Here is an 18,185-nt window from a genome sequence, read left to right on the forward strand (position 1 = left end):
GGCGTCTGCAGTCCTCTGTTTCTCACCAATTCACGTTATGCACTTAGAAATGTATTCATTTTTTATTCATGTGATTTTTGCTGCATTTTATCTGTAAATACAGTGAAACTGGTTACATGCTGTGGAGAAAATGTCTTTGCACAAACTCATTGATGCATTTTAGCCTAGCCTACATTAAAATGTATACAGCTGTCTTCAGTTTCTGCTTTGAGAAGGGCTTCAGACATTTGAATGTCTCACAACTGTTTGGTATGAATACACATCAGCAAATTTAAAATATATAGAAAGACCTTGCAGATAAGGGTTTAGTAGTGAAATGTCTGTTTTGTAGTTCATCTAGCATCACTTACTGTAACTGTTTTACTATAGCAGTGAAAGTTCTGTCAACACTATACTTTCTGTAGCTCAACCAGTACAGTGTAGGACAGGAAAAATAGTTTAGAATGATAAGTGTGAGCTATTGCTGTATAACGTTAATAATGACAATGTGACCCTTCAGCTTGAAGTAACACATACACACCAAACGTGCTCTGTGGTAGTGTTTCTTACAGGGGAATGTGTGAGCATTTATGGCTGCAGTGTGTGTGTGTGTGAGAGAGAAAGAATTCATCTCTGTGTGTTTTGTTATGATAACACTCTGTAAACAACTGAGAAACAAAGGAATGTGGAGACCTCAGAGGAGCAGATTCCACAAACACTGACACATCCACTAACACTGCGTGTTTAAAAGGGTCAGAACAAATTACACCACTGTGATAATTGACTTGTGTCAAAAGCAGCAGATGAAGGCTTAGTGGCCTCGTGTGCCACCATTAGGCCTAATCCTCCAATCATATAAAAGAAATTATATTCATGTTCTCCATGGTATGAACCTTTTCCATACTGGGCAAGCTTTCTACTCTACTCTACTGCTGTTCTACCAATGCTGCTCCATTTTGTTGACAGGACCTAATTGAGGTTGTTGGCGTATTGTATTGTGATGCCTCAGTGGGACCTCCCTTTAGAGGCTTTCTGGCCATTCCCAGTTGGGAGGAGACCCCCCCGATGGATCCAGGACTCACTGGATCTGTACTAATTTGGAAAGAAGCTAAGCCATCACAGGTAGTTAATAGCCTGTGATCAGGGGGTGATCATCCATGGTTCATGGATGGCCTTACTCTGAGGGAAGATGGTTTGTAACAGAGCTTGATCGCATTTTCACCAGGGCGAAGATGATATTCAGTAAAATGGTTTGGTAAATGATAGAACAACTCTGACAACAATGGCATATCCCAGATTAAAAAAAAAAAAAAAAGCTGGTGGAAGAATGAAGATTGAAGGGTTGGGTTTGCATGGATGAAGATGAGATCTGAGTGGAAATGGGCCACTAGCACTGCAGTTAACTAGGCAGAATGCTCTCTAAACATCAGAGGATGAAGAGGGAGAAGAAAGAAGAGCTAAGACTGTAGGGATCGGGATGCGTGGTCGAGGTGGGATCTCCTTAAAAGAACTTGGGCTGAATCTCATTTTGAATTTCCTTCTTGCTCGGAGCAGTCTACAACACCATTGGCAGTCAACCCTGTACTATGGCATCCATCATGGACTTTGGCAGGGCTCTTCAACTCCAGGCCTCGAGGTCCAGTGTCCTGCAGGTTTTAGATGTGTCCCTGATCCAACACACCTGAATCAAATGGCTGATTACCTCCTCAGTATGCAGTCAAGTTCTCCAGAGTCCTGCTAATGACTTCTATATTTGACTCAGGTGTGGACTTGAATACCCCTGGACTATGGTATTCATTCTTTCAGGATGTCAAATTGCATCGGCACCAGGGAGGTACAGATGGCATCAGCAGGCATCCTAGAGGAATAAAGGAGAAAGAAGCTTTTAGCAAGAGTCATTGCTGAACACCATCATTTTTGTTAAAGAGGGGCAAACACTTGTCACTTAGAGCTGTCATGGGGTGCTGTGTGGCAGGAGCAAGTAGACCCCTAAATGCAGGACTCACAGGTAAATGTAGGTGTTTATTGGGAAAATGATAAATGAACAGAGCTATATGGGTGTGGATGAGTGCCAGAACTAAATACAACAAAATTAGTGTCCAGGTGACACACAGTGAAGGGATCAAAGCTGACAACGCAACAAAGAACAGAGAAAAACTGAGGGCTTAAACACACACTAGGTAATCAGGGTGAGTGGAAACAACAGGCACAACAGGTGAAAGAAGTGAAACTAATCACACAGGGGAAGCAAAACTAAACACAAAGTACAGGGAACATGAGACTGTCAAAATAAAACAGGAAATAACCCAACATGGTACACGCAGACTTGACACCATTGGGGACTGTCACACAGAGGGAACTAAACAGGGACCAAGACACGGGGAAACAGACAACGAGAGAGACACACATGGATAGAGAGGTCAGACTAGACAACACGCGGTCAGGGACATGACAAAACACACAAGACACAGACACAGGGGAGACAGGGACAAAGGGAACAAGGGATCAAAATTAAACTATGACTATTAAAACAGAAAACTAAGATGAACAATGAAAACCAAAAAAACTAGGACATACAACTCAGTGAAAACAGAACTACACACAAAAGGCTGGGCACACGGCCCAGGACCAAGTGCTGCGCCAGACTGTGTGTGTGTGTGTGTGTGTGTGGTGTTTTAACCTGTCTTGTCCGGCAGCTTAAGCAAGCAAATTATTGTCTGCATGCTTTGTTGTGCCAAACCCCTTTGCTGTGCCAAGAGGAGCTGTATTGTAGGCTCCTCGTGTTGTCTCTAATTTCTTTCTTGTTCATTATGTACAAGTTTAAACTGCTTGGCCCAACAACACCAGAGCCAACAGGTGAGAAATGGCAGAGGCAAAATTGAGGCATGCATGATGAGCTCCCCACTGCGATCAATAGTGCCAACCACACCCTCCCCTAAAAGCCTCACAGCATATCATGGAAGTTAATTTTTGAGGGTAATATACTCCAGTATCACAAATCATAATTTAAGGAAACAATAAAAAATAAGAAGGAAAATATCTGAGGGCTTTTAGTCATCTGATCTGAAAAAATATTTATGCATAAAACTTTTACAAATTATACATTACAATTACAATTCTCATCCATCCATTTTCTTTCCATTATCCGGGCTGGGTCGTGAGGGCAGCAGCCTAAGCAGAGAAGCCCAGGCTTCCCTTCCCCAGCCACCTCCACCAGCTCATCCAGAGGGACCCCAAGGTGTTCCCAGGCCACCTGAGAGATACAATCTTTCCACTGTGCCTGGCTCTGCCCCGGGGCATCCCAGAACACCTCACCCAAGAGGCGGCCAGGAGGCATCCTAATCAGATGCCCGAGCCACCTCAACTGGCTCCTTTGTGGGAGGAGCAGCGGCTCTACTCTGAGCCTTCCAAATGCTGCACTCCTCACCTTATCTCTAAGGGAGAGGCCAGCCACCCTTCGAAGGAAACTCATTTCTGCTGCTTATATTCGCGATCTTATTCTTTTGGTCTCTACCCAAAGCTCGTGACCATAGGTGAGGGTGGGACGTAGATCAACCGGTAAATCAACAGCTTCGCTTTTACACTAAGCTCCCTCTTCACCACGACAGACTGGTGCAACATCTACATCACTGCAGACGCAGCACCGATCCATCTGTTGATCTCCCGCTCCCTTCTCCTGTCGCTCGTGAACAAGACCCTGAGATAATTAAACTCCTCCACCTGGGGCAGGAACTTGTCCCTGAGCCAGAGAGGGCTCTCCACCCTTTTCTGGTTGAGGACCATGGCCTCAGACTTAGAGGTGCTGATTCTCATACCAGCCGCTTCACACTCGGCTGCGAACGTTTCACTACGAGCTGGAGGCCACCCCCTGATGAAGCCAGCAGGACCGCATCATCTGATTAAAGTTTTTAATAAACAATAAGATCTACGTGGAAACTCTGAAGGTTAAAACCTGAAGCTTCCATGAGATGTCTTAAAGTCCACTCCTTTAAATGTGGAAGGAGTGGACTGTGACTTTGTCAAGAAGCAGTTGGGAACATTGGCTCACAAAGTTAAGTCATTAAAATATTAAAACAAAGACCCAAGAGGGGTTGCTGTGGGTTTGATTTGGGTTGAGGATTATATTTAAATATTTGAATTTTATTTAATACTGACAGAGGCTTGCACATAACAAAGAAATATGAAAAAAAAAGAAAATGCTTTTTTTTTATGAACGATTGCATTGTGCTGCTGCATTGTGGGTTTGGCTAACAATCTTTGTTTAGATTCATTGTGACAGTTATGGGCAAGGACACTCTGCAAAACACACACATACATAAAACACACATACAGTGCATGAGTGGTGTTATCATTTAAGGATACTCTGCCCTTAAATACCCATGACATCACATGGAAGCCTTGTCTGAAAAATGTTTTAACTGCTATTATTTTTGGAGGATTCATTTCTTCATTGTTAGTGGTTTGGATTAGAAAAAGTGTGTACTGCACTACAAAATAGAAGTAATATAAAACTGCCCACAGAAGGGTATCAAATGCAGTTTCACTAGGGGGCCATACTGGAAATTAATATGACGTGAAGGGCCTGAGATATAGATTTTAATACATAGTATACAATCAGAATACATTCTGATTAGATTTCTATAGGAAGGATACCATACAGCCAACTCACAACAACCTTTTTTCATTTTTTACAAGAATCAGCTTGACCACTACTGCTAGTACAGGACATTTAAGCAGAAAAATGTCTTGACTTGGTTCTTGGACACGGCAGCATGGTGGCGAGGTGTTCAGCGCAGTTGCCTCACACCAACAAGGTCCTGGGTTTGACTCCAACTTGGCCTGGACCTTTCTGTGTGGATTTTCCCCATGTTTGCGTGGGTTTTCTCTGGCTACTCTGGTTTCCTCTCACAGTCCAATAACCTGCAGGCTGGTGACCTGTACAGGGTGTACCCTGCCTCTTGCCCTTTGACAGCTGAGATAGGGTCCAGCAACCGTGCCCCCTAAAAAAGGATAATCATAAGTAAATAGATGCTGAATGAATGGTTCTTGGACATACAGTAGTATGCAAAAGTTTAGGCACCCCTGATAATGTTCATGATTTTCCTTTATAAATCATTGGTTGTTCAGATCATCAATTTCAGTTAAATTTATCATATAGCAGATGAACACAGTGATATTTGAGAAGTGAAATGAAGTTTATAGGATTTACAGAAAGTGTGCATAATTATTTAAAGAAAATTAGGCAGGTGCATAAGTTGGGGGCCCCCTTCTTGTATTATTGATTTGAACTGGAGATGTTTTGGAAAAAGAATGGTCCAAAATCCCTTCAACCAGAATCCAGACTCTCATTGGAAGCTGTGGAAGCATTTAGAGGCTGTTATTTCTGCAAAAGGAGGATCTACTAAATATTGATGTCATTTTTTCTGTTGGGGGGCCCAAACTTATGCACCTGCTTATTTTCTTTAAATAATTATTGCACATGTATAGTGTGAATAAAATTGGTCCTAGCACAGAACCTTGTGAAACTCCATAATCACCTTAGGTGGTATAATGAAAACTCCCCATTTACATGAACAAATTAGAGTTTATTACATAAATATGATTCAAAACCACTGCAGCACTTTTTAATACCTATGGCATGTTCTAATACTGTGATGAATTCTGAAACCTGAAATTCCTCAAATACTGTAAACCGTTCCTCTGCAGATGATCAGTTAGCTGTTTTATAACTACTATTCAAGGATTTCTGAGAGAAAAGGAAGGTTGGAGATTGGCCTATTAATCAATTAAGCCTCGGATGTCACTCCAGTTAATATGCATGTGAAGGCAGCCAAGCAAATACTTTTGGCAATATAATGTAATACCCCCCCACCCCATCTATCATTTGATATCAAGCCTTTCAAAGCCATTTCTAAAGCTTTGGGACTACAGTGAACCACAGTGAAAACCATGAACCACACTGGAGAAACCTTGGATCAGTTAACCTTTCCAGAAGTGGCTGACCATCAAAATTATTCCAAGAGTGTATCGACAACTCATCCAGGAGTGCACAAAAGAAGCCAGAACATTTAAAGAACTGCAAGCCTTACTTGTCTTGGTTAAGGTTAATGTTCATGATTCAACAATAAGAAAGAGACTGGCCAAAAATGGCATATTTGTGATCGTTCCAAAGCAAAAACTATCACTGACCAAAAAGAACATGAAGGCGCATTTCACATTTGCCAATAAACATCTCGATGATCCCCAAGACTTTTGGAAATTTAAGTGGCAAAACCATGAATTCTGCTCTCTATGGGGAAATCCTGAAGAAGAATCTCTGGCAATCAGTTAGTTAGTTCAAGTGCAGCTATGCTGCAGGACAGCGATCCAAAAGAGACCAGAAAGTCCAAATCTAAGTGGTTAAAAAAATAAATCAAAATGAAGGTCTTGATTGGCCTAGTCAATATCTGGACACAAATCCAATTGAGATGCTTTGGCCTGACCTTAAACAAGCTATTCATGCTTGAAAACGCCTCAATTTGGCTAAATTAAAAATAATTCTGCAAAGAAGAGTGCACCAAATTTCTGCCACAGTAATGTGAAACACTCCATTTATTGCCAGTTATCGCAAACACTTGATTGCAGTCCTTGCTGCCAAGGCTGGCACCACTAGTTATTAGGTTTAGGGGGCAATTATTTTTTTTATATTAAGCCAGAGTCGTTTGGATAACTTTCCCTTAATAAAATATTCATTTAAAAATTGCATTTTGTGTTTACTCAAGTTACCTTTGTTTAATATTAAAATTAGACCTGCAACAATTCCTCGAGTAACTCGTATAATTTGATCATTAAAAATCCTCGACACAAATTTGTTGCTTCAATGCTTCATTTAAACTCTGCAGCCCACTGTGTAAGTGGATTGTTTCATCCACTTTAGCAGCATTAAAGTTGTCCATTGCTGCAACAGATTTTTGTCATTTGGAAAAAATGAGCCTTTAACACTGAGTGAATCATTGCTGACACGTTTTTCCATACCTCCACACCTCTCTACAGGGTAGATATGGATGAGTGTGTCTCTTTCTGTATTTGTCACAGTCTTCGTGAGTGTATTTGGGTGTGTGTGTGTGTGTGTGTGTGTGTGTGTGTGTGTGTGTGTGTGTGTGTGTGTGTGTGTGTGTGTGTGTGTGTGTGTGTGTGTGTGTGTTGTGCTCACTGGGCTGAGAATTTCAGCTGTTAGATACCAGAACAGATCACTATCACCACAGTTTGCTAGTGGGCGCCACCATTAGCACCAGTGATCATTCAATATCAACAGAAACCACCCTTTTGGTACAGAGGGGCTCTTTATTCTTGAATCCCTGATTAGCAGCCTGCAGTAGAAACGTATTTAGGAGGAAGGTTGTGAATACAAAACATTGCAACAGTAAGCTCATGCAACCCCCAGTTTTCCAGCAAAAACACTGATAACACAACAGCAGCAGCTGTTCTACGTACAGTCTCTCTGCACACATGTGGCAAGCGCAAAGAGGCGGAGCCTTTACTTAGACAGTGAGCTCAGGTGAAGTGAAAGGAAATGTTTTTCTAGTGTCCAAAACAGCAGCACTTTCCCCTGTAACCACTATTAAACCTTTACTGGGAGACAGCTGGAGGTCCTTCATCAACCACCTGATCATCAGGTGAAGAAAAGAGAAATTTGTAGCTGCTCCATCCACCCTGTTTGTTTCACAAAGACAAAAAAACTGCAGTAAAGCTATGGAAGTTAAAACATGTATTAGTAGCTTGATTTACGAGTGTCCCAACTAACAAGTTTTTTGAGATTTTGAGATAAAGCAAAAAATTGGTCAAATTTTTGCTTTATGTTGCGAGTGAATGTCGGAGTTACGAGTGAGTGAAAATACACCATCCACACGTTCCGGTCATTTTTTTTTTTTCTTGCTGTGCACTCGTTTTTGTCGAGGGTTGTTGCTGTGTTTATTTTTCGCATTTATTTTGGAACATTTCCTTTTTTTAAACCATGGGTCCAAAGAAAGCGAATGCTGAGATGATGACCATGGATATAAAGCATAAAATTATCAAAAACCATGAGTGAGGTGTGTGCTGCTGTCTTGGTGAGGGTAAGAGTGTGCCAAAAAAGGCAAAAGAAGGAGGAGAAGATTACATGAAGTTTAGCAATCTCCTCCACTTCCATCTCTGCCAACATCTTTGTCTTTCACTTAAAACCAGTTTATTTCTTTACATTCTCTTGTTATACTGTATACAGTATTATTTTTCTACATTATTTGTTTATAAAGGCATTTTCTTATTAATAAATGTAATAAGGGGCGGGAACAGATGAATGACATTTCAGTTCATTGCTATGGGAATATTAGATTTGACAAACGATTAAATTACGTTACGAGCTAGGTCACAGAATGAATTAAACTCGTATGTCAAGGTACCACTGTATTTCTTATCTGATTACTCAATTGGAATAATCAATAGAGTTCTTGATTACTAAAATAATTAATAGTTGCAGCCCTAGTTAAAATGAGTTTTATCTAAAACGTGGAAAATTAGGTTTTAAAAAAAGAAAAAAAAAAAATCAGGAAGGCTATAAAGGGAAGCTATAAAGGCTGAAGGAGACTTTCAGGACTTGGCTGGCCCGGGGGCCTCCTTAAGTAGCAGATGGGTGTCAGAGGTCATGAAGGAGAACTTTTGGCTGGCCTCAAAGAAGTTTTGCCAAACTAGCTGGTGACTCGGGAAGGGAAAGCAGGCCTTGGCTAAGACTGTGTTTGGTCAGTGAGGAGAACTGCTAAACCTGAGCAGGGAATTTATTGGGCAGTGGAACTCAATTTAAGGAACTTGTTAAATGACACTAAAGTGTCTCTAGGGTGGTTGGAAAGCTCCCTAGTGACAAGGCACCGGGTTTGAATTGTGGGGGTGTCTTTGTTGACATGCCTTTTTAATGTAGGCCTGTCATGGATTATGTAATGGAGGCCTGAGACAATACCTGTGTGGCATTGGGGTGGTGGGAGCTAGAGGGTGTAACAGAGTATCACACCTCCCTGTATTCTAAGGTGCAAGAAAGAAGGAAGGCTCCAGCCAATTACCAAACCATCCATTGCTGCAGGCCATTAGTTTCTTGTAAAAGTGAGAGCAGTGTCCACGTCTTTGGCACATAGTCATACACATTTCCAGCAGGTGTTGGACTCTTTTGCCCCTTGTCTCCCATCCTGTTTGTGATACTAATGGACAGGATGTCAAGGTGTCCATCTAGGTTCCAATCCTCATCTATGGTGATGAGATCTGAGAGTAGGGTCACTAAAGGAAGCAGTCAAAATGGTTTTCATTTGTAGAGTGGCTTAGAGAGAAGCTTGGATATCTGGAGGGGTCTCTGGGTAGAGCTGGTAGAGACGGTTGAGGTGGTTCAGGAACACACACTCATACACGTGTGGGGTTGGGAAACCTATTGTACTTTTTTCTAATATCAATACAATATTTAATACATTTTTAATGAATTAAATCACAATATGGTTGACACATTATGCTTATAAGTGCTCAACTCACATTTACACAATGGAAGCATAAGAAAATGTTAAAAGTGACAAAGTGGGTATGAGTAAACTGAGTTTACCTCCTGTTTCTAGTCTTGTGACCAGATTCCTTCAGTTGACCAACTTCATCAATGTCTTCCTCTCCTTCCAACCCTACAGACATATTCTCAGCAGATGTTTGTGGCCCAGATAAGGAACTGGACATGGAAAGTTGTCAGTGTGTGTGTCGCCAAACTCATGACTGTGGCCCTAACCGACACTTGAACCGCAATACCTGCCAGTGCGTTTGCAGCTTGCCACCTGGAGCATCCTGCCCACAGAACCAAATCTTCAACAAGGAGACCTGTCAATGCACATGCAACAAGACATGCCCGAGGCATCAGCCCCTCAACAAGACAAAGTGCTCCTGTGAATGCAATGAGTCACCAAATAAGTGCTTCCTAAAAGGAAGGCGGTTCCACCAAGCCACATGCAGGTAAGGAAAGATGAGAAGTTCAGTACCATCTGCTGTTAACTCATTTAAAATTCCATTGTTTGCAGTGATAGATGGTAGTGGAGTAACCTTTACAGATATAGAACCTTGTCTTCAGTCAACATGAACATAAAATCTACCTTTGTACATACATGATCTAAGCCTGATTAGATACACCCAAAACTCACACTATGCCAAAACCTGAAGAAATGCAAACGTGATAGGAGATGACTGAAAATAGATCACTCTGGGAGCCTACTGGTTTCCTTAACTAACTGAATAGTGTGAGTTCCATTATATAAAGTACAAACCAAACCCAGAAGTCCAAAAATAGGATACTGTACCTACAGTTGATGTGAGAGATGGCCATGTAAGTTGGAATTCAATTCAATTCAATTCAATTTTATTTATATAGCACCAAATCACAACAAACAGTCGCCTCAAGGCACTTTGTATTGTGGGTAAAGACCCTACAATAATACAGAGAAAACCCAACAGTCAAAACGACCCCCTATGAGCAGCACTTGGCGACAGTGGGAAGGAAAAACTCCCTTTTAACAGGAAGAAACCTCCAGCAGAACCAGGCTCAGGGAGGGGGGGGGGGGGGGGGGTCATCTGCTGAGGGGGGGCTGAGGGGAGAGAAAGACATGCTGTGGAAGAGAGCCAGAGATTAATATCAATAATGATTAAATGCAGAGTGGAGTATAAACAAAGTAAATAAGGTGAATGAGAATAAACAGTGCATTATATGAACCCCCCAGCAGACTAGGCCTATAGCAGCATAACTAAGGGAGGGTTCAGGGTCACCTGATCCAGCCCTAACTATAAGCTTGATCAAAAAGGAAAGTTTTAAGCCTAATCTTAAAAATAGAGAGGGTGTCTGTCTCCTGAATCCAAGCTGGGAGCTGGTTCCACAGAAGAGACACCATTCCCTCTCCAGCTTTCGGGTTATCTGCTTTAAGCTGTGCGTTTGTGAATTATACCACGGAGTCAGGCACTTCTGATTTGAAGCTTTCCTTTTCAGAGGAGCCACAGTATCCAAAGTCATATGCAGTGGGGATGTAAAACTATTGACGAGATAATCGACCTCACTGGGAGCAGAGTTTAGGTAGCTGCTCTGCACTGTGTTGGCACTGAAGAGCATAATAATGAAGGAATTAGATCCTTAAACTTAGTTACAGCACTTTCAGAAAGACTTCTACTGTAATAAAACTTATTCCCCACTGCTGTGTAATCCATTAAAGTAAATGTAAATGTTACTAAGAAATGATCAAACAGGAGGGGGATTTGCTGCTTCAGGTTTCACTGAAGAATCCAATTAATGTTGCTTTCTGACAGAAGATCTTGGAAGAAATCATCAGGTGATTAGTCTTAGGGGTTTGACACACAGGGAGCAACGTCGCTCGCTCTCCATTCATTTCCTATGCAACCTGTGAGGTCACTTGCCCTCCTCCAGCCAAGTGACCGCAAAATTCGTGCATGTGAAATTTCGAGCTCGTACTCGTAGACGTGCATACGTGGGCAGGTGACGCGACACAACAAAGCTGAAAAATGTTCTGCTTTTGTCACTGTCGCGTGGCACTAAACCAATCAGCGAGGGATTCATTGACTGACCAATGAGCGGAGAGTATGCTACACGCTGCAGACACTTTCAGCATGAAGGAAAGCATGGTTTTAGCTGTGTTTGACTTTCCTGTATTATATGACACTTCACGCAGTGATTATTGAGATATACATAAAAGGCAGCCATGTTGGTGCCGGGCTGACCTTAAACAGACGAATAGAGAGGACTTTTGTGCTAATATAGGATGAACCCAAGGTTGTCTTTTTCTTTTGTAGAGCAGACTTTCTGTCAATTCCAGTAAAATCTTCTGACTCCTCATCTTTATTGCTGTGTCTGACACAGACTGCTCTGAAAATGTCAAATTCATAACCAATCACATTTCTTGGAGACGAGTGACACAACAGCGCGATTTGCAATGCTGCCGTTGCTATCGCGTCCCATGTGTTCGGTTTCACCCCAGTGGCGATGCGGCCCATTTGTCGCTGTCGTTTGTTGCTCCTCGTGTGTCGAGGCCCTTAGTAAGGGATTCCCAGTAAGTTCATCTGGATGTACCGTTTTCGGTGGGAGAAATTTCGTCACTCGTCTTTTTCCGTCTCAGCTGCCTCAGGTTTGCCCAACTTCATAAACAGTCCAGTTGCATAATGACTGAAACTAAACCTATTGCCTAACAATGAGTCTCAAGCTCAGTTTCACAATTGTTAATATGCAAATTGTCATGACCATTGATCAGTGGCCATGGATACTATTCACACAGAGTTGGAGAATGGCTTCAGTAATTTAGTAAAAGTACTTATTCTGTAGTATTTCTTAGTCTGCAGTAAGATGCATCAGTGTTATATGGCAGATGTTTAACGTTGAGCTTATGTTAAACACTTCCTTTTAAACATATTCTGTTTAATCTACAGTAATGCATCATATTTTATAAATGGTTATGTTTTGTAGTGGTTTTCCTGTGAGGACCACACAGCTCTCAATAAATAGCTTGTAATCAGCTGAGAATGGATGAATCCTTTAAAACGATATTTATGACACAATGCACTCTGGGATGTCACGAGTTCACTTTGGTGTGTTTTTATTGTCTAGTAGATTTCACAAGACAATCACTGTTTGCCTAACAGACAGAACACCGTGTAAATGTAATGTTTGAAAACATGTATTATGTGTTTTGGTTGTTACATTTAAAAGTTGTCCTTTCACAGCCACAAAAGAAAATTAATTTCAAATTTTTTTTCACAGTAATATAAACAAGGGCATTCTTGAACTAGTGTTTGCTGATCAATGTGGAAATTCCTACCTGATTCTCTGCTTTTTCCTGATATCTGAAAACAGGAATGATCATGTTGATCGTTGCTGAAACTGTTCACTAACAATGAACCATTTTTCAAATTAAGCTCTGAGATATGGACCTATTTCTGTCACAGGAGCAACTGCATTGCTGTTCTTGTTTGCTTCAGTAGTATTGCTCACACTGTCTGAAAGCAAGAATGGAAGATTGTTTTGCTATTTGTTGTTAGGGTTTTGTGACTCTTTAGTTTATTAAATGTGTCCATACTTTAATTTATCAGTTTGGTCATTGATCTGTTTATTGATTTTTATCTGATTATCCATCCAGTACACCCAACTATCACTTGTAATCCATTCACACAAGTACCCACCAGTTCACTAAATTGTAATCCGTTCATCCATATCATCATCAACCCATTACTATCTCTCTTACAAGTGGCAGGTGAAACATGTTTGTAGATATTTCAGCAAGTTTACATTATTTGCCAACCAGTTTGATTGGTAATGTAATGAGTAAATAATTTTTTCACCGGAGAGTTGCACAGGTACTCACACATGGACACATTCAAATGCTCGGGATGTTAGTGGCGCTGTGTAACCAGAGAAAAGCACTGGTCCCACACCAGCACGTAGATGGTTATTGTAATGCACTCAGTGTGTAATGCAAGACCCCGGTGTACTAATTACTTCTTCTAACTGTCACTTAACCATTTCCTCTACTGCACAGGAGGAAACACACACACACATCCATCCGTCTGTCGACCCATTGTGACCCATTTGAGGGTGATTTATGAGTAGAACATACCAGCAGGAATTTGTAGTAAATGTGGGAGTTATGTGTTTGTGACTATAAGTGTGTGTCTGAAAGACAATGTATTTGTCCATTTGAACTTTTGTGTGCATTTTAGCAGGGGTTCATAGGTCTTATTAAGTAACCACAATTAAATATTCTGTCATCCACCATGTGACACCATGTGCAGCTGAAAAAGCATGAGCACTCACGCAATTCATGATAAGGTATGCATAATAAAGGATTAGATCATTATGTGCTCTTCAGATTTTCCTTTTTCACTGTCCAAACTTCTGTATTTGAGGTTGGGACAGTGAGGCCCACACTTCAGGTTAGAGTTAATCAGACGTGAGCCAAGACTAATGTAAGCTCTTTTTCTGTGATTAGTTGTGACTGACATGAACACTTTTCCCAAAAAATCCAAGTAGTCATAATTATTTTAAGTTTTAAGTTATTTTAAGTAAAAAAAACTGCTGTGTCTTATGATGCTGAAGAAGAGTAATTTCATCAGAATGGAAAATAAAGAAATCCATCAGCATTCTTACATTCTGTTCTGATGAAACCTCTGATTTATCTGCCACTGCCAAGTCATTCGGTAGAGCTAAAGGTGGCAGTTTTTACTACTGTGAACTCTAAACTCTAATTGTAACCTTTGACCTTTTGAACATACAACAAAGTAGTTGGTGTTTGCCTTTGTCATGGCAGCAGTCAGTTTCAACTTTGACCATGTAATCTTTAATGTAGTAGATATGGGCAATGATGGTCTGACAATTCAGTGTTCTCCTGCTTTTGTTTAGCCACAGGCACCTGATCAGTTAAAAAAGAACTATAAAAATCTTACTGTATTTCTACTTTAGCCCTATTTTTAAAAAATATGTAAAAGACTAACTCATTAATCAGTGGTAGACATTCCTAATCACTTTTCTTTTTCTTTAAAAAACTATTTTAATATTTCTGCTTATAATGAAATACCAAATTCACCCAATTTCAAGAAAAAAAGGCTACTTTTTTCTGGAAAATGTCCTTGTTTGACCTATGTGAACTGTAATGCTATGATTAAAGCGGATGATTTAATTCTGATTAGTACCTCCTCAGCTACAGCCACCCCAAGAGACTTTCCAGGCTCTCTTCACTATGCTCTACCTAATAAATAATATATATCTATTAGGTAGAGCACACAGAGGCTCTTGCACCATCTAGTGTTTTTGTTACGTAAAGCATATAATGTCACTACAAGAAATGGCGCTATGAGTCAATCTGCAGGGAATTTAGTGGCAGAAATCCTAAATAATGAGTAGCTAATTAACACCCTGGTGAATGCTTGTACTGGCCAACATAATGCTAGCAGCAGTGTTCCTCGTCGTACTATTGATGAAGAGTTTTATTCAGTGAATCTCTCAGGTCAGACAGCTCCTGTGTATCAAGCTAACATTAAGCAGAACATGCCTTCCACATCCACATCTCAGATTGTAGACAGGGCCTGTTGTTGTGGAGGGTGCCTGTGCATGTTCTGTGTAATGTTAGCGTGTATGCAGGAGCGGTCCGACCTGAGAGGTTCGCTGCATTTGGTCTTCCACGGTGAATACAAATTTAACATTTATATTTTATTATATATATATATAATATATAATAAATTATATATATAATTTATATTTCTATAGATATAAATATAAAAATATTATATAAACACACAATCTTTGTCTGATCTGACCATAAAACTTTTCTTCCAGTTTCAGTCAAACTCGAGGGTGTTGGTTTTGGAGCAGGTGCTTCTTCCTTAGTTGGGCCTGATTTTCAGTTCATGGCAGATTTGAACCTTGATGATTCCTGGCTTAATTCTGAACATCCTAACCATCCTGGAATCAGCAGTTGTTTTGAAATGGCTACAAGAGACCTTCCCAGTCACATTAAACTTGGTTGGAATAGTGAGTGGTTAAATATCCAGCCAGAAGGATGTCAGAAGCTTGTTGGTGGGTACCAAAAGCCTCTGGTTGGGGTGCAAATTGCTAAAGAATATTTAAGCAAGCATTAGTGGGGGTGTCGGTATATATTTAAGCCTGTACTTTTAACCCTGTGTGGATTAGAGATCCAAAGCAAGCTCAAACTGGTGCCCCTAATCAAAGATGTATGCTGTACCATCATTCCACCTTAAAAAATAACCTCAAAAACATGACATTCATATCCATGATGAGTGTATGTAAACACACACACTCATCATGGATGTATGTAAACATCTGACTTCACATGCATATCCTGACCTTCACTGGACTGTTATTGGCTCTGAAGCTAATGGTGTTTTTCCCCCCGTTGCAGTTGCCTCAGGGCTCCCTGTGAAGTACGAAGGCGAAGGTGTGAACCAGGTTTCTTCTTCAGCGAGGAAGTATGCCGCTGCGTTCCATCCCACTGGAGAAGGCTAGACTAACTTTCAGCTGATGGGACGTTAACGAGATGTTAATAAATTATATAAAACTTAACCAACAGAATTCATTACCCATCCCCTTCAGACCTGCTGGTCATAAGTATCCCTGTCTGATGTGAGGGCAGCTACGCGTGTGGACCCTGGTGAATGTGGGAAACCTTAGTGATTAGAATGGAGATGTGGGAAACTGGTGATTTAGAGGGGAGAAATGCACTGATTTTGATATGAAAACATTTTTATGGGAGAGTGACTGATCTGAAATGAAAATTGGAAGGAAGGACTGACAGAAGCAGAGGACACTTGTTTTAAAATATTTTCTAAAGAATTTCTTCAGTTTTGGGGGATCAATTATGTCTGTATTCACATGTCAGATATTGATTATATAATTTATTAAAGGTTATTTTTCAACTTTCTTGCAATTTCAGTATTTTTCATAAAAATACACTGTGATCAATATTTTTGTATCAAGTACATGTGTAAAATAAAGTATACTGGATGCTGTACATTGTTAACTTAGCTTGTTATCCAGTCTGTCCTGTGAGTGCTGTACAGTACTGATTTTATTCTTATATCAATCCTCTTCAGCTTCAGAAGTTTTAAAAAGAAATCTAATGATCTGGCTGTTCCTGCAAGTTGACTTACTATAATGACTAGTTTTGAGACCTTTAGACCCCCCCGCCCCCCGAAGCCATTCTCAAACTGTCAGTTTAATCCAGAAAAACTCTGTGGGATGAAAATGGCAAATATTAGAAGAGAACTTCATTTAAAAAGACAGTTGTAATAAGAGCAAAGACTACAGAGACAAACACTCAGATGTATTCATTTAATTAAATTAATCACTGACACCCTCCATCCATCCTACACCCACTGTCTTAACTACTTGTCCAGTCAGGATAGTGGGGGGGAGGGTGTCTCTGCAAGGATAACACGGAGAGATAGATAACAGATAGCCATACATGCTCACATTTAATTTAACATGACCAATTAACCTAACGTTAACGAGGAAGCCTGGGTACCCAGAAGAAACCCACACAGTCTCAGGGAGACCATCCCATCTCCACACTGAAGGGCTCCGGCTGGCTGCTGGAGTCAAACCCAGGACCTTCTTCCTGTATACTGTAAGGTGAAGACTCCAATATGCAGGGTAATGTCATAGTTTCAGTTTGTGTTGTCTTACTGTTACAGCGCCTAAACCCAGTCATTATAATAGTCCATGGGCCAAACCACTTTTTGGTCCATCTCAGGGTGGCAAAACTTAACTATAATTTTTGAAAAGTTACATGTCTGTAGATGATATTTTGGTAGCTTACTCACAGTTAACAGCTCATGAAGTTAACAACCCCTTAAGAAAAATTTTTGGTTTTGACACTGTGTATATCTGGTTTAGGCTCATGGTACAGACATTTATTAAAGGTCTAGAATATAGTGTTTGGTATCATTTTAAAGGGAACCCTTGTGGCTTTCATTTGAGCCAGTTTTGGATCTCTCTGACCGAGGTCAGTAGAGCTCTTTAACCCACAAATAATACAAAATTTCCCATAATTTTCACCTGAACTAAATATTTTCTTTTAGCACTGTGGCATCCAGGAACATCAGGGACACAAGACTCAACCACTCCAATACTTACAGGACTCTAAGGATTCAGGAAATGTATAATATTCCCACACTGTCTCTTTGTGGGAGGTGATTGTGAGCCATATTTACAGTGTGAGCCATACAGGTTTAGGCCAGAATGTTTACTGGTTTTGTGGGGTGTGTGTGCCTGTCTAGTTTTTTCATTATAAAAAAAATAATAATCAGCAATGGTAGAAATTTACACTTGCATACATTTGAGTTTTTTCTTTTTTTACTTTAACAAGCTTTTTTTGCAACTTAAAATTCAAATATAAGTTGTAATTTTCAAAAACCCATGTACAACTATTTACAGTAAAATGTAGGCTGTGGCTCAGCTGTTTCTTGTACGACTATTTACAGAACAATCAGGAGACACAGGAAGATGCCACAAACTGTAGGCCTTCTTGTACTGGGCTTAAAAAACACAAACACCCCGTGCAGTGATGAAAACGTGACACTAGGATGGACGCTTTTCTGTCTCAATGCTATGACAGGGTAAATGTTGGTAACTTCTGCAGGTCTCTGTCAGACGCATGTAGCTACAAAGTATG

General features: G+C 40.5%; 1 protein-coding gene across 1 annotated transcript in view; it reads left to right on the forward strand.

Moving 5' to 3' along the window:
* The window catches only part of vegfc (vascular endothelial growth factor c), a 116,138-nt gene extending 99,729 nt beyond the window's left edge, over positions 1-16,409 (forward strand). The window contains exons 6-7 of the mRNA XM_030724644.1: positions 9,651-9,966; positions 15,915-16,409. Of these exons, the coding sequence (XP_030580504.1) occupies positions 9,651-9,966; positions 15,915-16,023 (425 nt within the window). The 3' untranslated portion in view covers positions 16,024-16,409. The remainder of the gene's footprint in view (positions 1-9,650; positions 9,967-15,914) is intronic.
* Positions 16,410-18,185: the final 1,776 nt, after the last annotated feature.

This window comes from Archocentrus centrarchus, unplaced genomic scaffold, assembly GCF_007364275.1.
Source record: "Archocentrus centrarchus isolate MPI-CPG fArcCen1 unplaced genomic scaffold, fArcCen1 scaffold_38_ctg1, whole genome shotgun sequence".
In the NCBI taxonomy this organism is placed as follows: domain Eukaryota; kingdom Metazoa; phylum Chordata; class Actinopteri; order Cichliformes; family Cichlidae; genus Archocentrus; species Archocentrus centrarchus.